Source organism: Caenorhabditis remanei, chromosome IV, assembly GCF_010183535.1.
Source record: "Caenorhabditis remanei strain PX506 chromosome IV, whole genome shotgun sequence".
NCBI classification, from domain to species: Eukaryota; Metazoa; Nematoda; class Chromadorea; order Rhabditida; family Rhabditidae; genus Caenorhabditis; species Caenorhabditis remanei.
The window spans coordinates 12278119-12294981 of NC_071331.1; the positions used below are offsets into that span (position 1 = coordinate 12278119).

At 37.0% G+C, this 16863-nt stretch overlaps 8 protein-coding genes across 8 annotated transcripts; 5 read left to right on the plus strand and 3 right to left on the minus strand.

Annotated features, from left to right (window-relative positions):
* Positions 1–1201: 1201 nt before the first annotated feature.
* On the plus strand, positions 1202–1816 carry GCK72_013506 (uncharacterized protein; the record flags this gene model as incomplete). Its single annotated transcript, XM_053729874.1, has 1 exon — positions 1202–1816. The coding sequence occupies one exon, from the start codon at positions 1202–1204 to the stop codon at positions 1814–1816; it is 615 nt and encodes a 204-aa protein (XP_053584646.1).
* Positions 1817–2763: 947 nt separating this feature from the next.
* Positions 2764–3243, plus strand: GCK72_013507 (uncharacterized protein; the record flags this gene model as incomplete). Its single annotated transcript, XM_003089711.2, has 1 exon — positions 2764–3243. One exon carries the CDS (start codon positions 2764–2766, stop codon positions 3241–3243), a length of 480 nt encoding a protein of 159 aa, XP_003089759.2.
* Positions 3244–3548: 305 nt separating this feature from the next.
* On the plus strand, positions 3549–3869 carry GCK72_013508 (uncharacterized protein; the record flags this gene model as incomplete). Its single annotated transcript, XM_053729875.1, has 1 exon — positions 3549–3869. One exon carries the CDS (start codon positions 3549–3551, stop codon positions 3867–3869), a length of 321 nt encoding a protein of 106 aa, XP_053584647.1.
* GCK72_013509 (uncharacterized protein) lies at positions 3645–4617 on the minus strand (the record flags this gene model as incomplete). Its single annotated transcript, XM_003089710.2, has 3 exons — positions 3645–3819; positions 4190–4334; positions 4386–4617. The coding sequence occupies 3 exons, from the start codon at positions 4615–4617 to the stop codon at positions 3645–3647; spliced, it is 552 nt and encodes a 183-aa protein (XP_003089758.2).
* Positions 4618–10831: 6214 nt separating this feature from the next.
* GCK72_013510 (uncharacterized protein) lies at positions 10832–12338 on the plus strand (the record flags this gene model as incomplete). The annotated part of the gene is made up of 7 exons (XM_003101260.2): positions 10832–10926; positions 11054–11126; positions 11348–11407; positions 11454–11734; positions 11787–11907; positions 11954–12205; positions 12258–12338. 7 exons carry the CDS (start codon positions 10832–10834, stop codon positions 12336–12338), a joined length of 963 nt encoding a protein of 320 aa, XP_003101308.1.
* A 159-nt stretch (positions 12339–12497) lies between these two features.
* Positions 12498–13760, minus strand: GCK72_013511 (uncharacterized protein; the record flags this gene model as incomplete). The annotated part of the gene is made up of 3 exons (XM_003089712.2): positions 12498–12791; positions 12839–13183; positions 13227–13760. The coding sequence occupies 3 exons, from the start codon at positions 13758–13760 to the stop codon at positions 12498–12500; spliced, it is 1173 nt and encodes a 390-aa protein (XP_003089760.2).
* Positions 13761–14116: 356 nt separating this feature from the next.
* On the plus strand, positions 14117–14784 carry GCK72_013512 (uncharacterized protein; the record flags this gene model as incomplete). The annotated part of the gene is made up of 4 exons (XM_053729876.1): positions 14117–14261; positions 14391–14500; positions 14649–14721; positions 14774–14784. The coding sequence occupies 4 exons, from the start codon at positions 14117–14119 to the stop codon at positions 14782–14784; spliced, it is 339 nt and encodes a 112-aa protein (XP_053584648.1).
* Positions 14785–15425: 641 nt separating this feature from the next.
* On the minus strand, positions 15426–16186 carry GCK72_013513 (uncharacterized protein; the record flags this gene model as incomplete). The annotated part of the gene is made up of 4 exons (XM_003101324.2): positions 15426–15692; positions 15794–15916; positions 15967–16029; positions 16088–16186. The coding sequence occupies 4 exons, from the start codon at positions 16184–16186 to the stop codon at positions 15426–15428; spliced, it is 552 nt and encodes a 183-aa protein (XP_003101372.1).
* Between the last annotated feature and the right edge of the window lie 677 nt (positions 16187–16863).

Consider the following 16863-nt stretch of genomic DNA (forward strand, 5'->3'; position numbering starts at 1 on the left):
ATTCACTTTTCCTGATCGTGATTTGAAAATTCGAAAAAATACTTTATATTTTTCTCTTGGAGTTATTTAGTTTTTAAAGTCAAAATGATGGAAAATGCTCAGATAAACAAAAATTATGTTGAATTGATTTCTAAAACCGTAAGCATCGTGCCAGAGCTCCAGAAGTCAAATGTAGTGTACTCGGGAAAATCATCATAACTCATCAAAAAATGCTCCAAATTAGCCAAAACATGTACCAAAAGACGCGTTTTGAGTTCTTCTACAGACCAACATCAAAAAATCAAGATTTTAGAAAAAATAATTTTTAGTAAAAGTTACAAATATACAAATTAAAACGAAAAATCTAAAGTAAATGCTGAAATTAACAGAGACGAGCAGTGGAGTAGCCGAAGCGCATAGTTGATGATGATGCTCGTATTGTTGAATTTATTTCTCGTTAAGCTGAAATTTGTCAAAAATTGAAAGAAAAAAGAAAATAGTAGCGTCTTACCTGTTTTATCGGCGGATCTGTGTAGATTGTCTCATCTTCTAATTGAAAAAAGTAGCATAAAATAGAAGGACGAAAGAATTGAAAAAAAAGAAATACATTAGAAAAATCGTGGTGAAAAATCAGCGTGTGCAGTAGAGCGCGATTTCTCAACTTGTGCCCACTCCGTGCCGATGTGGTGCCCAACCGGGGCCAAACAGGTGCCCAACTCGTGCCCACATCCAACCAGCCACTCCTTTCGGAAACCAACTCTCCAGCTTGTGCCCAACCCGCGCCAAACTAGTGCCCACTGGGACATGTGGCCCTTTTTGTGGGCAATTTGCCCTATTCAATGGCCACATGGCCCTTTTAACATTTTCACTGTCCAACCCTCGCCAAAAAATACCTGATAGTGAGTATCGAGGATCTTGTTCCAGTGGTTCCTCGAGAAATCCCTCGACCAAGACCGAAATATCAAGAACTTTATATGAAGAAATTAATTCGAGAAATGAGATTTTTGAAACAACGACGAAAGCGAAGACCGTGGCCAATGTATGTCAGGCTGTTAAGATTGAAACGAAGATTTAGAGCGCTCCGTAGAATAGAATATATATGTCTTCGAAGAGCTGGTATCATTGACCCTAGAGCGAAAGTCAGATACGCAGAACGACATCGAATTGTTAGTTCCAGCTGGGATAATTGTAAGAAAAGTTGTGAAATTATTTATTGTATCAGATGGCGGGATTCCCTCGACAAAAAGCCAGAACATCTCGTTCGGGTCGTCGTCCTCCTCCAGCATCCCCTGAAGATGAAGAAGAATCAACGTCGAACGCTCCGTTTCCCTACTATATCAATCGTCGAAAACGTAAGAAGAATATAAAATATCTGAAGAAGAGGGCGGAAAAAAGGAAACTAGAAATGGAAGAAAAAAGAAAGAAGAGATTGAAGGCAGCGTTGTGGGCGAAGAAGCATAGAATACCAAGAGGAACGATTTATGTTAAAAGATATGTACACGGAGTACGCGTAACAGTGAAGAAGAGAATGAGGAAGAAGATGAGTAGAAAGTTGGCGAAGCACATTCCAGGAGGACAAGTTCGGAGATTCTTCGAAGATGTTCAAGTTTTATCACTGAAAAAGTATCTGGCACTGAAGAAAGAATACAAGAAGTTGATCAAACAGGAGAAAGAACGACACCGTGAAGAAATTGAAGCACCACCAGCTGAAGCCGATGGCCCTCCAATGGTTGTCGAGGAAGTTATAAATCCAGAGTTTGATGTTCCTGATATAGATATGCCACCGGGTCCGGCGCCCCCACCTAATAATGAACCTTTCTTTGATTTCCAAATATAAGTATTCACAAATATTTTAATCATTTAAAACCAACTTATCAATTTCTCTCCCTATCATATTTTAATCATTTTTGTCTATATATATATTTTTTCCCCTGTAATCTCTTCGAAAATCCCGTGCGATTTCAATTTTCCCCCGTTCTTTTTCCAAATCACGGTGTATCTATTTATTGTCTCATTTGACGGATTGTATGTATCTATTTTTATTTATTTCCATAAATTGATGAATCCGAACCTAAACGGTTCATAGATAATTGGGTCTCACAACGAATGAGGTTTTCCCAAAACACGTATGTCGGGAAGGAGAGCCTCCTCGACGTCGTCGCTTGCTTTTCCGCATATTGATTATTGTGATCAAAAAGAATTATGGCTAAAAATGTTGTTTCACCTCTACGTCTTCTTAAATTGCCCGAAAAAGTAATTCATGAAGTATTATGTAATCTGGAGATAAACGAAGCGTGAGTTTTTTTTTGATTTTCTAGCTGAAAAAATTGAATTAATTTCAGTATTTCATTCTCCCTTTGCTCTCAAAAAACCATGAATCTGTTCCATTCCCTGAAACAGTACAAGGTGGAAAATTTGAAAATGAAAATGTGTACAGAAGTGAGAATTCATGGTATTTTTAATGGGGTGGATTGTTATTTTGTTTTGAACAGAAATCCACAACCGCAGGTCGGAAGGTCCTATGTAAAAGACATGAGACAATCGGAAATGTTGTATTTATGTATGAACTATGAGAAATTCGAATGGAGAAATCGTGGATTCGATGTTGGAGATTGGATCAAACATTTACTTTTTATATTCAATCAATCGAGTCTGATTGAATTATATATTGCAAGTAATAGTGTTGTCTGGAGCTTGGATTCTTTGTGTCGAACTATTCAAGGAATCGAAATATATAAACTTTTTTTCGCTTTCCTAGTGCCAGACTATAATTTTCGATGCATAATGGAAACTGTTCGCAATTTCAGAGCAATTGTTTTGCGTCGAAATCCATTCGAAAACAAATTGGATTTGCAGAAAGTTTTGATGCAAAATCTGGATTCTATCAAGTGTCATCGATTGGATATAGATGACGTTCTGATTTGTAATAGTTTGATAATCTTCTGTATTGTTCCGAATATAAAACAAAAAGGGTTGAATAGACTATTGAAATTATTCATATTTGGTGCCATGCCGAGACTCAAACACCTTCGATTTGTATACATGAATCGATTTAGTGGTCCTCTTCAAGAGGAAACCGTAATGAAAGGAATCACTTATACAGTTCAGGAACCGAATGTCATCAGAACATTCAGAGAATCTCCTGCTTCTGAGGAGATCAATATTAGAGGAGGATTCGATTTCCAACGAGCGGATGGTACGAAGGCAACTGTTATTTTGTTAGATGGAGACGCAAAGAGTTTCGATATTTTCGTATGGGATTGAAGTTCAGTGAATAATAATAAATTGTAATAGCATCTCTAATCAATTATTTAATGTACCTTGAATTCGGAATGTTTCTTCTTAGTTTCCATATATGAACTTCAATAAATGTTTCCAATTTAATTTTTAACTGTTTGAAAAACATCACTTCAAGCACCAAAAGCGCGATACCCTTTAAAGATTATTTACTGAAGTTCATAGACAATCCAAAACCTACAGTTTTCCGATTTATTTGCCGAAAAAGCAGAAGATACAGAAAGAGAAAAAAGGAATAAAACAAGACAAGAAAGTAGTTTTGAAGGGTCAAAATGGGGGAAATCAAAAAGAAAGAACAGTTAAAAAGAAGAGGTGTCCAGGGTCCGAATCCATTTGTTCATTGTGCATCAGATGTTTCAATTCTTCGTTTACTTTGCCCATGTGGCCTTCTCCTTCTTCTCTGTATCTTCCTCGTCCATCGCGAATTCGTTCTTGTCGACAACCTTGAGTTGAGCACGGAAATCGACTTTGGCGGTCTCCTTCTTCTTCAGTTTGTCGAACTTTCCTTCGGTCTTCGACACCTTCTTCAATGTTGGTTTTACGCTGAAAATGTGATTTTATATGAGGGATATAGAGGGGAATCCCTTGTTTAGTTTCAATGTTTCAGTGAACTTCTAATTGGGAAGGCAAAGTTGGTTAGTTATTATGTGTACCGAAGAACATAGTCGAAATTAAAGTCAGGTGGTAAGAATAGAAAATACAGTTTGTTCTTTCACCAATATCTCTGTTTTAAAGTGGAAATATGAAAAGTTCTAGACTATAAAATTTGATATGTGTACATGCTTACAACAAATCATAATTTGAGAAGGAGATGTTGTTTCCAGTGCAATTAAACAGGTCCCAGTACAAGTTCTTATGAGAATCTCTCTAACCTTCAAACTGAAACAGCAACACAAATAGAAAAAAAACTAACAATTTTCCGCGAAGATCGTTGACAGCAATTGTCAACTCGTTGATCTCGAAATCCTTTTGACGAACGATGTAGCTGACGTCGTAGTTCTCCGATTCCAACTCGATGAGTCTCTCACGGATCTCTTCGTAGACTGCCTCGAGGTCATCTGGAATTTAGATCTGTTTTGAATCAGTTTCCGTGTTCATATTAAACTAACCTTCATGATCCAAATCTGGAAGTGGAATGATTCTCTCTTGAAGGATACGTTGTCTCTCTTGCTCCTTCAACATCTGCTGTTGTTTCAAATCCTCAGCGGCCTTCATCATCAAAAGCTTACGAAGCTTCTTCTTTCTCTCTGGTGTCAAGAATCCTTTCTTGGCCTTCTTCATTCTGGAAGCCTCCTCGAGACGCTTACGCACCTCTTCCTTCTTGCGCTCACGCTCCGCCATTTTGCGGGCCTAGAAAAATGAGTGGTTTCAGTGTAAGGGAACCAATGATTGGTTGAGGTGGAACTAAAAATGTGGATGTCGTGCAACCGAAAAATACTAGCAAGAGAAAAAGGAGACAACTGAGGTTTTGATTCAAGCATATATAGTTTGACGTTTCTCAAAATTGAAGAACTTTTCTGCTGTTTCAATTGATTATTATGTGAATAAATAATTTCCAAATGCTAGTAGATAACGCAGCCTGTCTATTTCTCTTTACCGACCTTGTGACCCGAACGGATCTAGACAATAAATGGCTTATAACTCTATCGGATCTTGACGTCTTTTTTGGCTCTAAAACTTTTTTCTTGAGAAAACGTACGGGCTCCACGATACAAGAGGTTACTAATAATTCACTTTCAGCTTAGATCGAAATCCTCAGAGATTCAAGATAGTTATAAGTTAGAGGCTGTCCGTACCACAAGTATTCCTTGGACTCTTTTGGAGCTTGCTAACTTAGAATTTGTGTAAATGAATAAACCTAAAACTTAAAAAACAAAAAAAAACAAGAAACTGAGAAATTTTCCACTGAAAGAACAAAGCGAACTGAAAATAACCAACAGAACTTCCACTTCTCGGACTTACTTCTGCATCCATATGAGGCGGATAAGGCTGCAACTCTCATACCAAATTTTCAAATTTCAAAACTAAAACCCATTTTTTCATTAGATTCCCTGTCGACCTAATCAGATGCATTCAGTATCCTCATTTTTAATTTCAAAAAATTTAGAAAACCAACCTCATCGGCGTCAACGTCACTCATGGTTTCACCTGAAAAAAGGAAAAATTAAATTTTGAAACATTGTTTTCCGAACTATTTTGAAAACGTCAAGCACAAAGGTAAGTAAGTAACGTGAAACAGTAAAAAGATAAAGAGCAAAGAAAAGGGGAAAAATGAAAAATGTAGATTTCCAAAGAGGAGATTTTCGCTTCGAAGAAAAGTGAATTGCCCTCCCGCCGACTCTCTCTATTCCCCTCTGGTAAGTGTGTCTTTGTGGGGGAGCTTTTCAACTGAGAGACTACAGTTCTCGAAGAGATTCAGATGGATATTTGCGAAAGGAGCTCCCGCAAGATCCCTCCTCGAAGCCAACATCGTTAGGCGCCTCCTGCCTCTTCAACTACAGTATCAGTGAGAGAGTGTGGGAGAGAGGGAGACGCAGAGAATTCAGGGAAGCGAGTGCTTGAGAATATTCTCGGGAAAAAGTGTTGCAGGGAACAGAAAGAAACTGTAGAATGATGGTTTATTGAAAAAGAGAAAAAGTTGATTCTGGAATCTGGAATGACGTCACACAGATTGAATTTGAATTATTAAATCTAATAAAAACCATTCGAATGAATACAGTTTTCAAAAATTTATGAAACTGCAATTTTTAATTAGCTATGGTTTCAATTTATGTGATTTTCAAATTTCTTAAGATTCGGAACTATTTTTATTCAAAAATTAACTTTCAAACTGTTTCTCCTCAGAATTACGTCGTCCGCATACTCACTTTCTGAAAATATAGCTACTAGGTTAAGAACAAACTTTTCAAAGAGTTTACTCTCGCAACTCATGGAAATTGTTTGACTACCGTCTTTGTCTCTGTCCTTTTCTCAATTTTATCCGATATCCGGCTTCTTCTTTTCTGTCTCCGAATCTCTCTGTGCTCTGTGATCATCTTGGTAAAAAAAAGACAAAGAAAAGAGAAATGGTAGCGGGGGTGGAGGAGGAGAAGAAAGTACTTATCATGCGGGATTTCTTTAGAGATGATAGAGGGAAAGAAGAGAAAGTTACTGAATGCATCGGAAGGAAATAGAATGGGAGTTCTAAAAATATATGTAGGAAGAAGTGGTGAAGGTTCGAAGATTCGACATAAATACTTCGTAGCCCACTGAAATAAAAACTAAGCACACTGAAATAAACTATGAGCACTGAAATAAAACAGCAGAGTACCAAGTCTTGTTGCTGAAACTGCAGATGTTGTAAGATCATTATTGGTGAAATGTTTCCGAGTGAAAGCTTACAAGTGAAAGCTTACTATTAGTTAGCTTGTTAGCGCCTCAATGATGTTTTGCTTTTGTTCTGGAAGAATATTCCGGAAGGACAGCAGAAAATATCGTATAACCATGGTTCTGGACAAAAGATGAACAACAGCAGGAAGAAAACTGTTGATGATGTCGGTCTCAAGTTCGTCCTTGGTTATGATGCCTCTCTTCCGTGGTTTCCTGGGACAATGCAAATCGAATTGCAGGGAAAACTCTGATCGTCTCCTATGTAAAACCAACTGAATATCAGAAAACCAAATTCTCAACTCTGCGTATCTTGAACATCTAGAGAGCCGGGCGTTGTTTTTATGAATTCCAGCTTTTCTCAAAAAAAAAACAATAAAATCATTTTAATTTAAATGCTTCAAAAGTTACGATGTTAAGTAGAAGAGCTCTTGGAGTTCTATTACGATTTCAATGAAATTATTCCACTTCGATCCTCCATACTTATTCTTTTTCTTCTTTTGCTTCCCTGCTTCGCCGCTGTTTACGATATTAAATTTCTTTCAGAATAGCAAGTTAATTCAGCTTTATGAATTTTCAGTAAACATGATAACAGATGACGGGTGTCTAATTAGAGCCATATTTTTAAGCCTCGATGGGTTTTGGCATCAAGATAGATTCAAAATTTATCTAAACGGAGGTTTCAGTCGATGTCAACATTGAGTGCCCAAGATTTTTCAATTGCACATTCCAGCGGCGATTTCTATGTACTGAATAGTTTGAACAAATTTGAATGACATTTAATTAAAATATGGAAACATTAAATTTCAACTTACTTTTTTTGAAAGATATTCTGTATCATTAACTTCGTATATGGATCGAGTGGTTATTCTATCAATACTTTTGATTGATCCAAATACCTAAGTTTTGTTCAAAGAATAATATTCCTCTTCCCTATATTCCTCTTCTCTCATTTCGTCATAATCCATCCACGTTTATCCCGAAAGATCAACTGATAAAACCTATTGTCTCTCATTCAAAAGAATTGCGATTATGGAGTCTAGAATTGACGAAGTTAATACAGATTTTTCTCCAGTTTCACCATGTATTCAGAAACTTTAGACTTGCAAACTTTTCAGTATTTTGCCTGGAGATACTTTTCGCTGATTCGAACGAACCATGATTAGGAAGCGAGATTAGTGTTCCGGCTAACACAGCATTATTAGAACATAAGATATTTATTGAGTATCATCTTGTATATGAAACAGAGAAGTTTAGATTCTGACTATTTCCTTCTTCTTCTTTCTATTTGCAGACCGGAGATTAACCCGACTAGAATAACCTTTTTCTCCCTCTATCTCACATCCCTCTCCACACAAATTCTCTCTCTTCTGATTACTTCCAAACACAAATTGTATTTCGTCTAATATAAATTATGTACTTCCACAAATTATATGTTTCACTCTTCTAGAAATTTCGAAATCTCGACCTCTTTCTCTCATTTTCCGCTCTTCTGCCGTTACCTAGGATACTCGAAAAAGAAGTTTTCATCATCATCTTTTTCTTCTTTTTCGTCGCGTTTCTTCTTCATTTCTTCTTCTTTTTTCTTTTTCTCCATCTGGTTCTATCAGGTGAATTATATTCACAACAACAACACAGAGGTATTATCGAAATAAAAAAGTTCCGACATTTTTTCCTCATCGGTGTTTGCGGACTCAAGCCAAAATTATCAAATTTTGGCTTGAGTCCGCAAACACCGAAGGGGAAAAAATGTCGGAACTTTTTTGTTGCGACAATAATACACAGAACTTTTAAGTGGATAAGATATTTCAGTGTTTCTTTTTCAAGTTCGGGGTCTCCTCTCATGAGAATGAACTCTAGGAAATAGTTTTCTGAAACATGAATCGTCTATGAAAAGGTTGTTTGTAGTTAATGTTCTTCTGACTAGTTCGCAGTTTTTTTTTCACAAAAATTGAGTTTCGCTTTGTAGATTTTGAACCAATAATCATTCGGATCATTATTGTGATGTGTATGATATGAAACTTTTCGAAACATGATTAGTTCAAAAATGGCAAATTACTGCAACTAAATTGTTTCTCTTTTTTTCAATTTCAAGAAACAGGAAAAGTAAAAATAGATCTATTTAGCTCTTTCTGCTCATTCTGTAATCAAAGAATATTAGCATCTCCTGTTTCAACAAGTTCTTGAATTCTCGCATCTGATATTCTGTCCACGAAAACCATAATTTCAAATTCCTGATTCCGTCATTTTCTGCACTTTTCCAAAAGCTCTTCCCCCAAAAACAGGTGTTTGATAAGTATAGAAACCACGACAGAGTTCCGAAAAAATTCGAAAATTGATCTCGTTAACTCCACCTGCAATGACACCAAAAAAGAAACATGTTGCCAGTTTCTCGTGGTCATCGAGGTGTTGTTAAACTGATATAATCATTTCATCATTAATTTCAAGTCTTATATAACTTTCCATGAAAGGAGTAAATATTGGAAAAGGGGAATTTTGATATTGTTTATTATCGTTTCCACCTGTAATACTTCCCAGTTTCCGACTGAAACAGCTGAAATCAGAATCCAATGTTTCTATTTTTCAACGTCATACTGGCTCGAATCGCAAGTTCCATTAGGTGCACTTTCTCTATAAATATCACTGTCTGTGTTCGAAAGACTTGAAATTATTCCCCTAGGATCTCTCAAAGTACATCTGATTAACAAAATTTTTATTTTTCTCTCAAAATATCACGAGAGCTCCTGAGCCCCAATTTCAAAAGTTCAGCTCATTAGTGATAATCAGAACCAGGCACATGCTTCGACTCTCTTCCTCTCTTTCTCTGTCGAATAACGAGAAATGAGTCATTCCTCTTGTTATCAGACCTCATTAGAGACGGAGAGATGATATATGTTTATCCAAACTCATTCTCCCATTTTTGTTTTCGAGTTTTCGAAATCTCACTTACTCCTTCCTTAACAATTTACTCTCTATTTCTCCCTTCTATTTGAGAATTCTCAGAATCAATCTCTCTTTCTTGGTTACATTAAACACTAAATGCTGTCTCTTTGGGCAACCCAATACCTTCACAATATATATTTATTTTCTAATCTCCACAATCTTTTCTATTTCTCTTTTGCTCTCTAATCTTGTTCTCCTTTTTATTTCATATTCTTTGAGTTTTTCCTTTTTCAATTGCACCTATACGTAGATTAGATTGCGGCCTCTCTTTCCAACGACACATGTGGCTCAAACTACGATTTGGAGTCTCTTTTTTTAAATCATGTTTGGTTTTTCAAAAGTGTTTGGTATTTCAGACTTTTGAAAGTTTGTCTGAATTGGAAACCTCTTAATGCTACTCCATTGTATTGGAAAATTAAAATTAGCTCCCAAAAAGAATTAGGGAGGCATAATATTCCGAATTTCCTGCAAACCCAACATTTTTGAAACTGGAAGCTCTGCTTAAAATAAGAGATGACCATCACAACGAACTCACAAATAGTATCAAGTTATTTTAGAGTACTGTGAACCCAGCACCTGGTTTTGAATTCTTTGTATCCTCTCAAAACTCGGTGTAGTCGAAATTATCTGAGTTCAGTAACACTGGACAACAGAAGTTTTCTCGGGTATTTTCGAAACTTCTTATTTAAAACCTGATTCTCGAGTGAAATATTCAATTCACGTTTAAGATTGTTATCAATAAGCCTCTAGAAGTTATCGTACTTCAAACATTCTTGAAACGATACTATTTATTTTTCATCTAAACCGATAATACGAATCCTGTTCATAGAAGACTCCCATTGGATTCTCAAAAAGCACAAATGTATGTAACTCCTCTAAAACAGTGAAATCCATGAGCTCCCTCGTTCCCCAACTACGTCAGTTTCAACTTCAAAAATCAGATTCCCACGACTTCTTCACTTCTTTCCTCATGATTTCACATGTTTTCTCACTGATTACTGCTTCTTTGTCTATCCAGTCAAGTGGAAATAATAAAGGTATTCCACAAGGAGTTTTACGTCAAAAACAGCTTTCCTGGTAAACATCTCTATTGATAATTTTCTCTGTTTCACTATTATTTTATACATAGACTGGAACTCTGCTGGGTTTTTAGTGTGCGCGGTTTTTTTCCAACGTCTAAACTTTTTTCTAAACTCTCCTCTCCTTTAAAATTGAATAATATCTTTTTCAGAGTAGTTTCCACAAAATGGGTTCAGCTGGTTCAGTAGATCGTGGTCCAATCAGAACTCTGGTTCTTGGGTGTATGGGTGCTGGAAAAACGTCTTTCATGCGACAAATGGTGTAAGTTCTAGTGAATGAAAATGACGAACAAGCTAGGAAGTGTCTCGAATAGTTGAGCAAGACATGAAACCGTATTCATTTAGAGTTGAAACCTCAGATACAATTAGAATTTTGTAACTTTTTTCAGCAAAAACCACACAAAACAAGTATGCCTTCGAAGAGAGTATTATGTCTACTGTGTTCAATTGAATCTTCTAAATGTGAGTTTAAAACTAACCATTGACAGATTCCTATTACGTACTCAGGTATTAGTCAGTACTCATTGAGTTATTGAAACGGAAAATTAATTTGGAAAAATCAGACTGAGTCGATTGTGTTCAAACGGACGTAGGAGAAAACATTACTTTCCGTTTCAGACAATTGAAAAATCTACAGGAATTACTGTTAATTTTAGTACATACCTAAACCTTTTTGTTTCCAGGTATACAGAGAACTCAAAAATGTCTGCACAAGTATGGAAATAGCTATTAATGAAGAACAAGTAGGTCTACTCCAAATCATCCTCAAACTCCACATCTCAATTTCAGAGCAAAGCATTCGACACCATTGACGAATACCGACACAAAGAAAAATTCCCACAAAAAGTGATCGATTCGATCGTGGTTCTTCGCAACTCTCAACTTTTCGACTTATGTCGAATGAGACAAAGAATCCTTCCACTTCCACAGAATTACAACTTTTTCATCCAGAGAGCAGACGAGTTTATGCAGCAAGATTACAGTCCATCGGAGAATGATATCATGATGTCTTACTCACAAACTTGTGGATTGTATATGGAAGAAGTCACTTGTCAAGGGTACAAGTTTGAGTGAGTTTATCCCAAAATCAGAGGAGAATTCTTGAATTCGATTCACTTTCAGACTTCTCGAAATGCCAGGCCATCACCTATGGCGTGCCAAATGGGCGCAACATTTCGACGATCCAGCTCTCGTCGTTTTCGTGATTGATCTCAGTGAACTCTGTGATCCCGCTTTTTATAATGTGAGCTCTTTAGCTGAACTATAGTATCAATATTACAGTTTTTCAGCAAGGTCATCTCGAGAACAAGACAGTATCCGTCTTCAACTCCCTCGTCAATAATCCTGTTCTCGCCAATGTCCACTGGTTGCTGATTTTCAACAAGACCGACACATTCAATGATCATTCGGCTGGATTCGACTTCAAACGTCTCGCCAATCATTTGGATACTGGAGACAGTGCACGATCCTTTTATAGATCCCAATTCACGACTAAGCTCCCAAGAGGAAAATGCTTCGCTCACATGGTTTCACTTGTAAATGTGAGTAGATTAGAGATTTTTGGATTTGAAAAACAAAACTTACAATTTTCAGTTCAAAGACAGCCAAACCATCCTAACCGATATGTTCAAAAGAATCGGGAAAATGCATCGCGAACGCCCAAATCTTACGTAACTGTGAAATTCTCTATGAAATCTCTATGAAATTACTGTATCTCACTATGCATTTTACTACTTTAATTAATAAATTCATTAAAAAAACAAAAAGAAAACGAAACAATCTTTCAAATCCTAAAATGAAAACAAGAAAATCTATAGCTAATCGAAAAATAAATTACTCAACAATACAATTCTCAATAATATGATCTAATCTATCCTCCATATGTTGCTCCTGTAGTCTGTCAATCATTGCGTGAAGTGTCTCTCCAGCAGATAGGAACTCATCAACTCCAGTAATTGCCATTTGAATCCGATGATCAGTGACTTTGTCGTGTTGGAAATTGTATGTTCGAATCTTTTCAGCACGAGCCTTCGATCCAACTTGAAGTTTTCGTCGCGATACGATCTTTTCCAGCATTGCATCAACTTGTCTTTGCATCAGAATTGCAGCCAAGCGCTTGTAAGCAATCTGTGAAATTCATATTAACTACTTGTCCACTTCTAGTAAAAAGCTACCTGAATATTTAAATGCTGAAACCGTTCATCCATACAATGGACAGCAATTCCAGTCTCTTTATGTGTCATTCGAACAGCCGTTGATCGTTTATTCACATTTTGACCTCCTGGACCAGATGCTCGCATTGCTTCGATCTTCACAGAGTCACTGGGTACCACTACAGAAACTTCTTCTGGTTCTGGAAGTACCGAGATACTGGAAGTACTTGTATGCATTCGAGAATCGTTCACAGGGACTCGTTGTACTCGATGAACACCGGCTTCAAACCGCATTTTTGCATAAACATTTTCCCCGGAGACGGCGATGAGAGCACTTCGAACACCGCCTAACGGAACGTTGTCCACCTACAAATCGACACAATACAGTTTGAAAACGAGCTTAGTTTACTTGTAAAGGATCCCATTTCCATGAATTGCTGGCTGCTAGTTTCTGGTACATATCCAACAACTCTCCTGTGAAAAGCATCGCTTCTTGTCCACCAGCTCCACTACTCAATTCAATCTGACATTTCGAAAGAACATCGAGATTATTGAGAGGAACAACTCGTGTCGCTAATTCTTGTAATTCTGATTCCAAAGTCTCCTTTATTGATTCAACATCTCCTTCTGCTAGTTTTCTCATCTCTTCAGTCTCTTTCAGATCATTTATAATCGAGTTGAGTTGAGAAAGCTCAGATCGTGTATCAGAAACGATGGCTGCCTGTTTTGCAATTGCTTCCCAATAACTGATTTGTTCGGGGGCAGCTGAAGCGTTTCCTTCTTGACATTCTTTCAGACGCTCGATTACGGTTTTCAGGAATTTTTCTCCATTTTCACTAGTCAAAAGAGTCGATGAAGCTGTGGAAGAGGAAGATGGAGTGGACTGCTGGAGAGATGAAAGTCGAAAGAGACGAAGAAGAAGTTGAGGTTGACGGAGAAGCATCTGAAATTTCTTTCTGTTTTTTTCACTACTTTAATTCCAGCTTCTCTCTGAAAAACAACACTTTTTTCTGACTTCAAACAAGTCATAGCTAAACAGAAAGAGTTAAAGTTGCAAATATTTGTTGGGAATAAACTGTGCCGCTTTCTCTGGCAAACATTCTATTATTTACATCGTTTTTCTGCTCAGTCAGAAATAAACTTACTGCGTCTCTCATCTATCCTATTACTATTTCAACCAGGTGATGAACTGGTATCGGTACTTAGTACTTACTGGAAGAGCTAGAGTAGGTTGGGCTGTGTGGGAAGAAGTATAAAAGCGACTGGAGAGGGTTTTTCGAATGCTAGTACTATTCTAAAATGACTCAAATCTCGGTGATTCTTTTGGCAGTTTTGTGTGTTTTGGTACCAACTTCATTGGCTGCAATTCAATGTTGGGTTGGTCAAGAAACTGTTTCAAACGGGAGAAGATTACCGACTGAAATTGGTGGTCCTTATCAGTCAGGTGAGTATTTGTTTTAAAAAAGAGAGTAACTTTGCAATCATCACATTGAAAACAGTAATTTCCAGTGGATTAGTGCTGAAAAACATCTTCATTTTCGCTGATAAAAATGACACTTTTGTTGATTTTCAGTTCAATGCAACGACGCCGACTATTGCTTCAACAGCTATGTGAAACGACACAAGCAAGGAGATGACAGTTACACAATCACTAAAAGCTGTGGAGAGACCGGAAAGTGTTTTGTGAGTTTTAAATTGAAAACAATACAAGAAAAATCGAAGCAGATGTGCTGGCGAGACGGGAATGTGCTTTTCAAAGGAAATAATTTTCGAGCTAGTCGAGAAATTTAACACAACTCTGTCACTTTTAAAAATTATTTTTGGTTTTCAGGAAGATGGTTGCATGGGACCGGGAGACGAGAAAAACTGCTGCTGCAGTGACAATTTGTGCAACTCGAGCAACGGTCTGACATATTCTTCAGCTGGAATTCTCATCATTCTCTCGCTTGTTTTCAGGCCCTAACTGAATCAAAATGACAACGACTTCTTCTCTAATTACGGGCCAAACATATTCGATACGCACTATTTTTTTTCGACAATAAAATGTTCCAATTATGATGTTTTCTTTCACAACACTCACCAAGTTCTATCTATGTTCCTTTTGATGCTTCGAGATTTGTTTGTTCACCTGAAACTATTTATTTTTCTCGCTTGCTTCAGAAAACCAAACTTGTGTTCAAATATTATTTCCAAGCAGTTCTACTGATAACAGAAAACAACTTTCGCAACAAGTTTCAACAGAAAATTTGTTTATTACAAAAAGAAACTAATAGAGAAGACAGAGAGAAAAGAACTATACAGTAGCAGATTTGGTATATTTTGATCAGAGGAAGGTTTCGGGATAAGGCAGTAATTGAGATGTTCGTGGCGGATGGGAGGAGTTACGAACACTGAAATTTTAAATTGTTTCGGAAGAAACATTTCGAAATTCCAGCATTCAAAGGCATCGGTATTGATGATGATAGTGATAAGCGAATTAGCATAGGTAGGAAGCATTAGTTGAGAGAGAAAGCGAAGAAAGAAAAACTAGATTGCGTTTCGAAAGTGTTACGGCGAAAAAACTTTTTGGTCATTGAAGAGAAAGGAAAAGACGGTAGTAGAGAGTTGATTAAGAAACGAAATCCTTGGAAACCATTCTCGAAACGATGTGATCGGAGAGACCTTCCTCGGCGAAGGCTGGGTTTCCGACTTGATAGATCTTCTTTATTACACTGACATTAGCCAACTTTGGTAGTCCGGTCATAAGGGGTTCAGGAGTTCCTTTGATTTTCTTCGCCAATTTCTTCATCTCGCTTCCAGATTTGTCGTCGAAGATGGCAGCAATAAGGGCTGTTGAATGCTCGGCAATTCCGAAAGTTACCAATGAGTCGCTGATCTGAAAATGAAAATTTGAATTAGATGAGAAATATATGGATGTCTCTAATTGCTCGAGAAGATCATGACTTTCTATTACTACAGAAATTATAATTTTCTTACATTTCTACTTGGCGAGAGAGAATAGACGAGCTCCGCCGACAGACTCCTGCAACTCATTCGGTTATGAGCTGATTGATGAACGGCACGGTTTGCGGCAGCAAGAAGTACGAATGGTTCGAGTACCTGAAATCTTATTTTCACTTTCCAATTATCTTCTCTTTCTCAAAACTCACTAGTTCGGCACGAATCAACGCCGCATCAATTTTTCCGTCTTTCAGTTGTTGAGAGAGTTCCGCCTGCAAAGTATCTAATTTCATTTTGTAAACGTATTCAATAATAAAAAAAGAAACTTACCGCATTTTTTACATCTTTGAATAGACAAACTCTGCACGTTTTTCGTTGCGTGCAGTCGTATGGATCGGGTTGGAGCTCGTAAAGGTGTGAATGTTTCATCTGCAACGTAAGCTACGTTTCATAAAGTTATGATGAACGAAATATATATAAAGAATAGAGAAAAGTTGAAAAATGCCGCAATTTCTGTTAGTAAAACCAGATAAACATGTATTCGGCATGAAATTCTGCTGCAAAGTTGTCGGAAAACAAGTGAAAACATCGTAATTTTAGACGGGAAAAGAAAGCGAAAGTGTAAAAAAAAGAAAAAAGTCACGAGAAATGCGCCAGCCCAGGTGATCACGAGAATCGCGCCGCTGATCCGCATGGCACATTTCTGGTTTTTGGCGGAGATTCAAATGGAAGTGTTCTGCAGTTGACTATAACTACCGTAATTTTTCTTCAAATCTAGATAAAATCTGCTTTGGATTGGTACACAAAAAGACGATTGATAGATTTATAATCAATTTAAAAACAATGAAATATAAAGAAGAACAAGAAAGGCACATTTGGTGAATGATAACTGAAAATAAAACATTGTGAAAGTATTTTAGAATTGAGATACGTTTATCATTAAGCAAGTTGGGTTTGGGGAAAAAGGGACGGAAAACATAAATTATTAGAGGGGCAGTTTGATTTAAAAAAGAGAAAAGAGTGGAAAAATGAGAATAAACGATTCAAAATATGAAAAAGATAACAACCGTTTTCAAAAAGCCGGATGGGTGGAGGGCGTGGTCCTG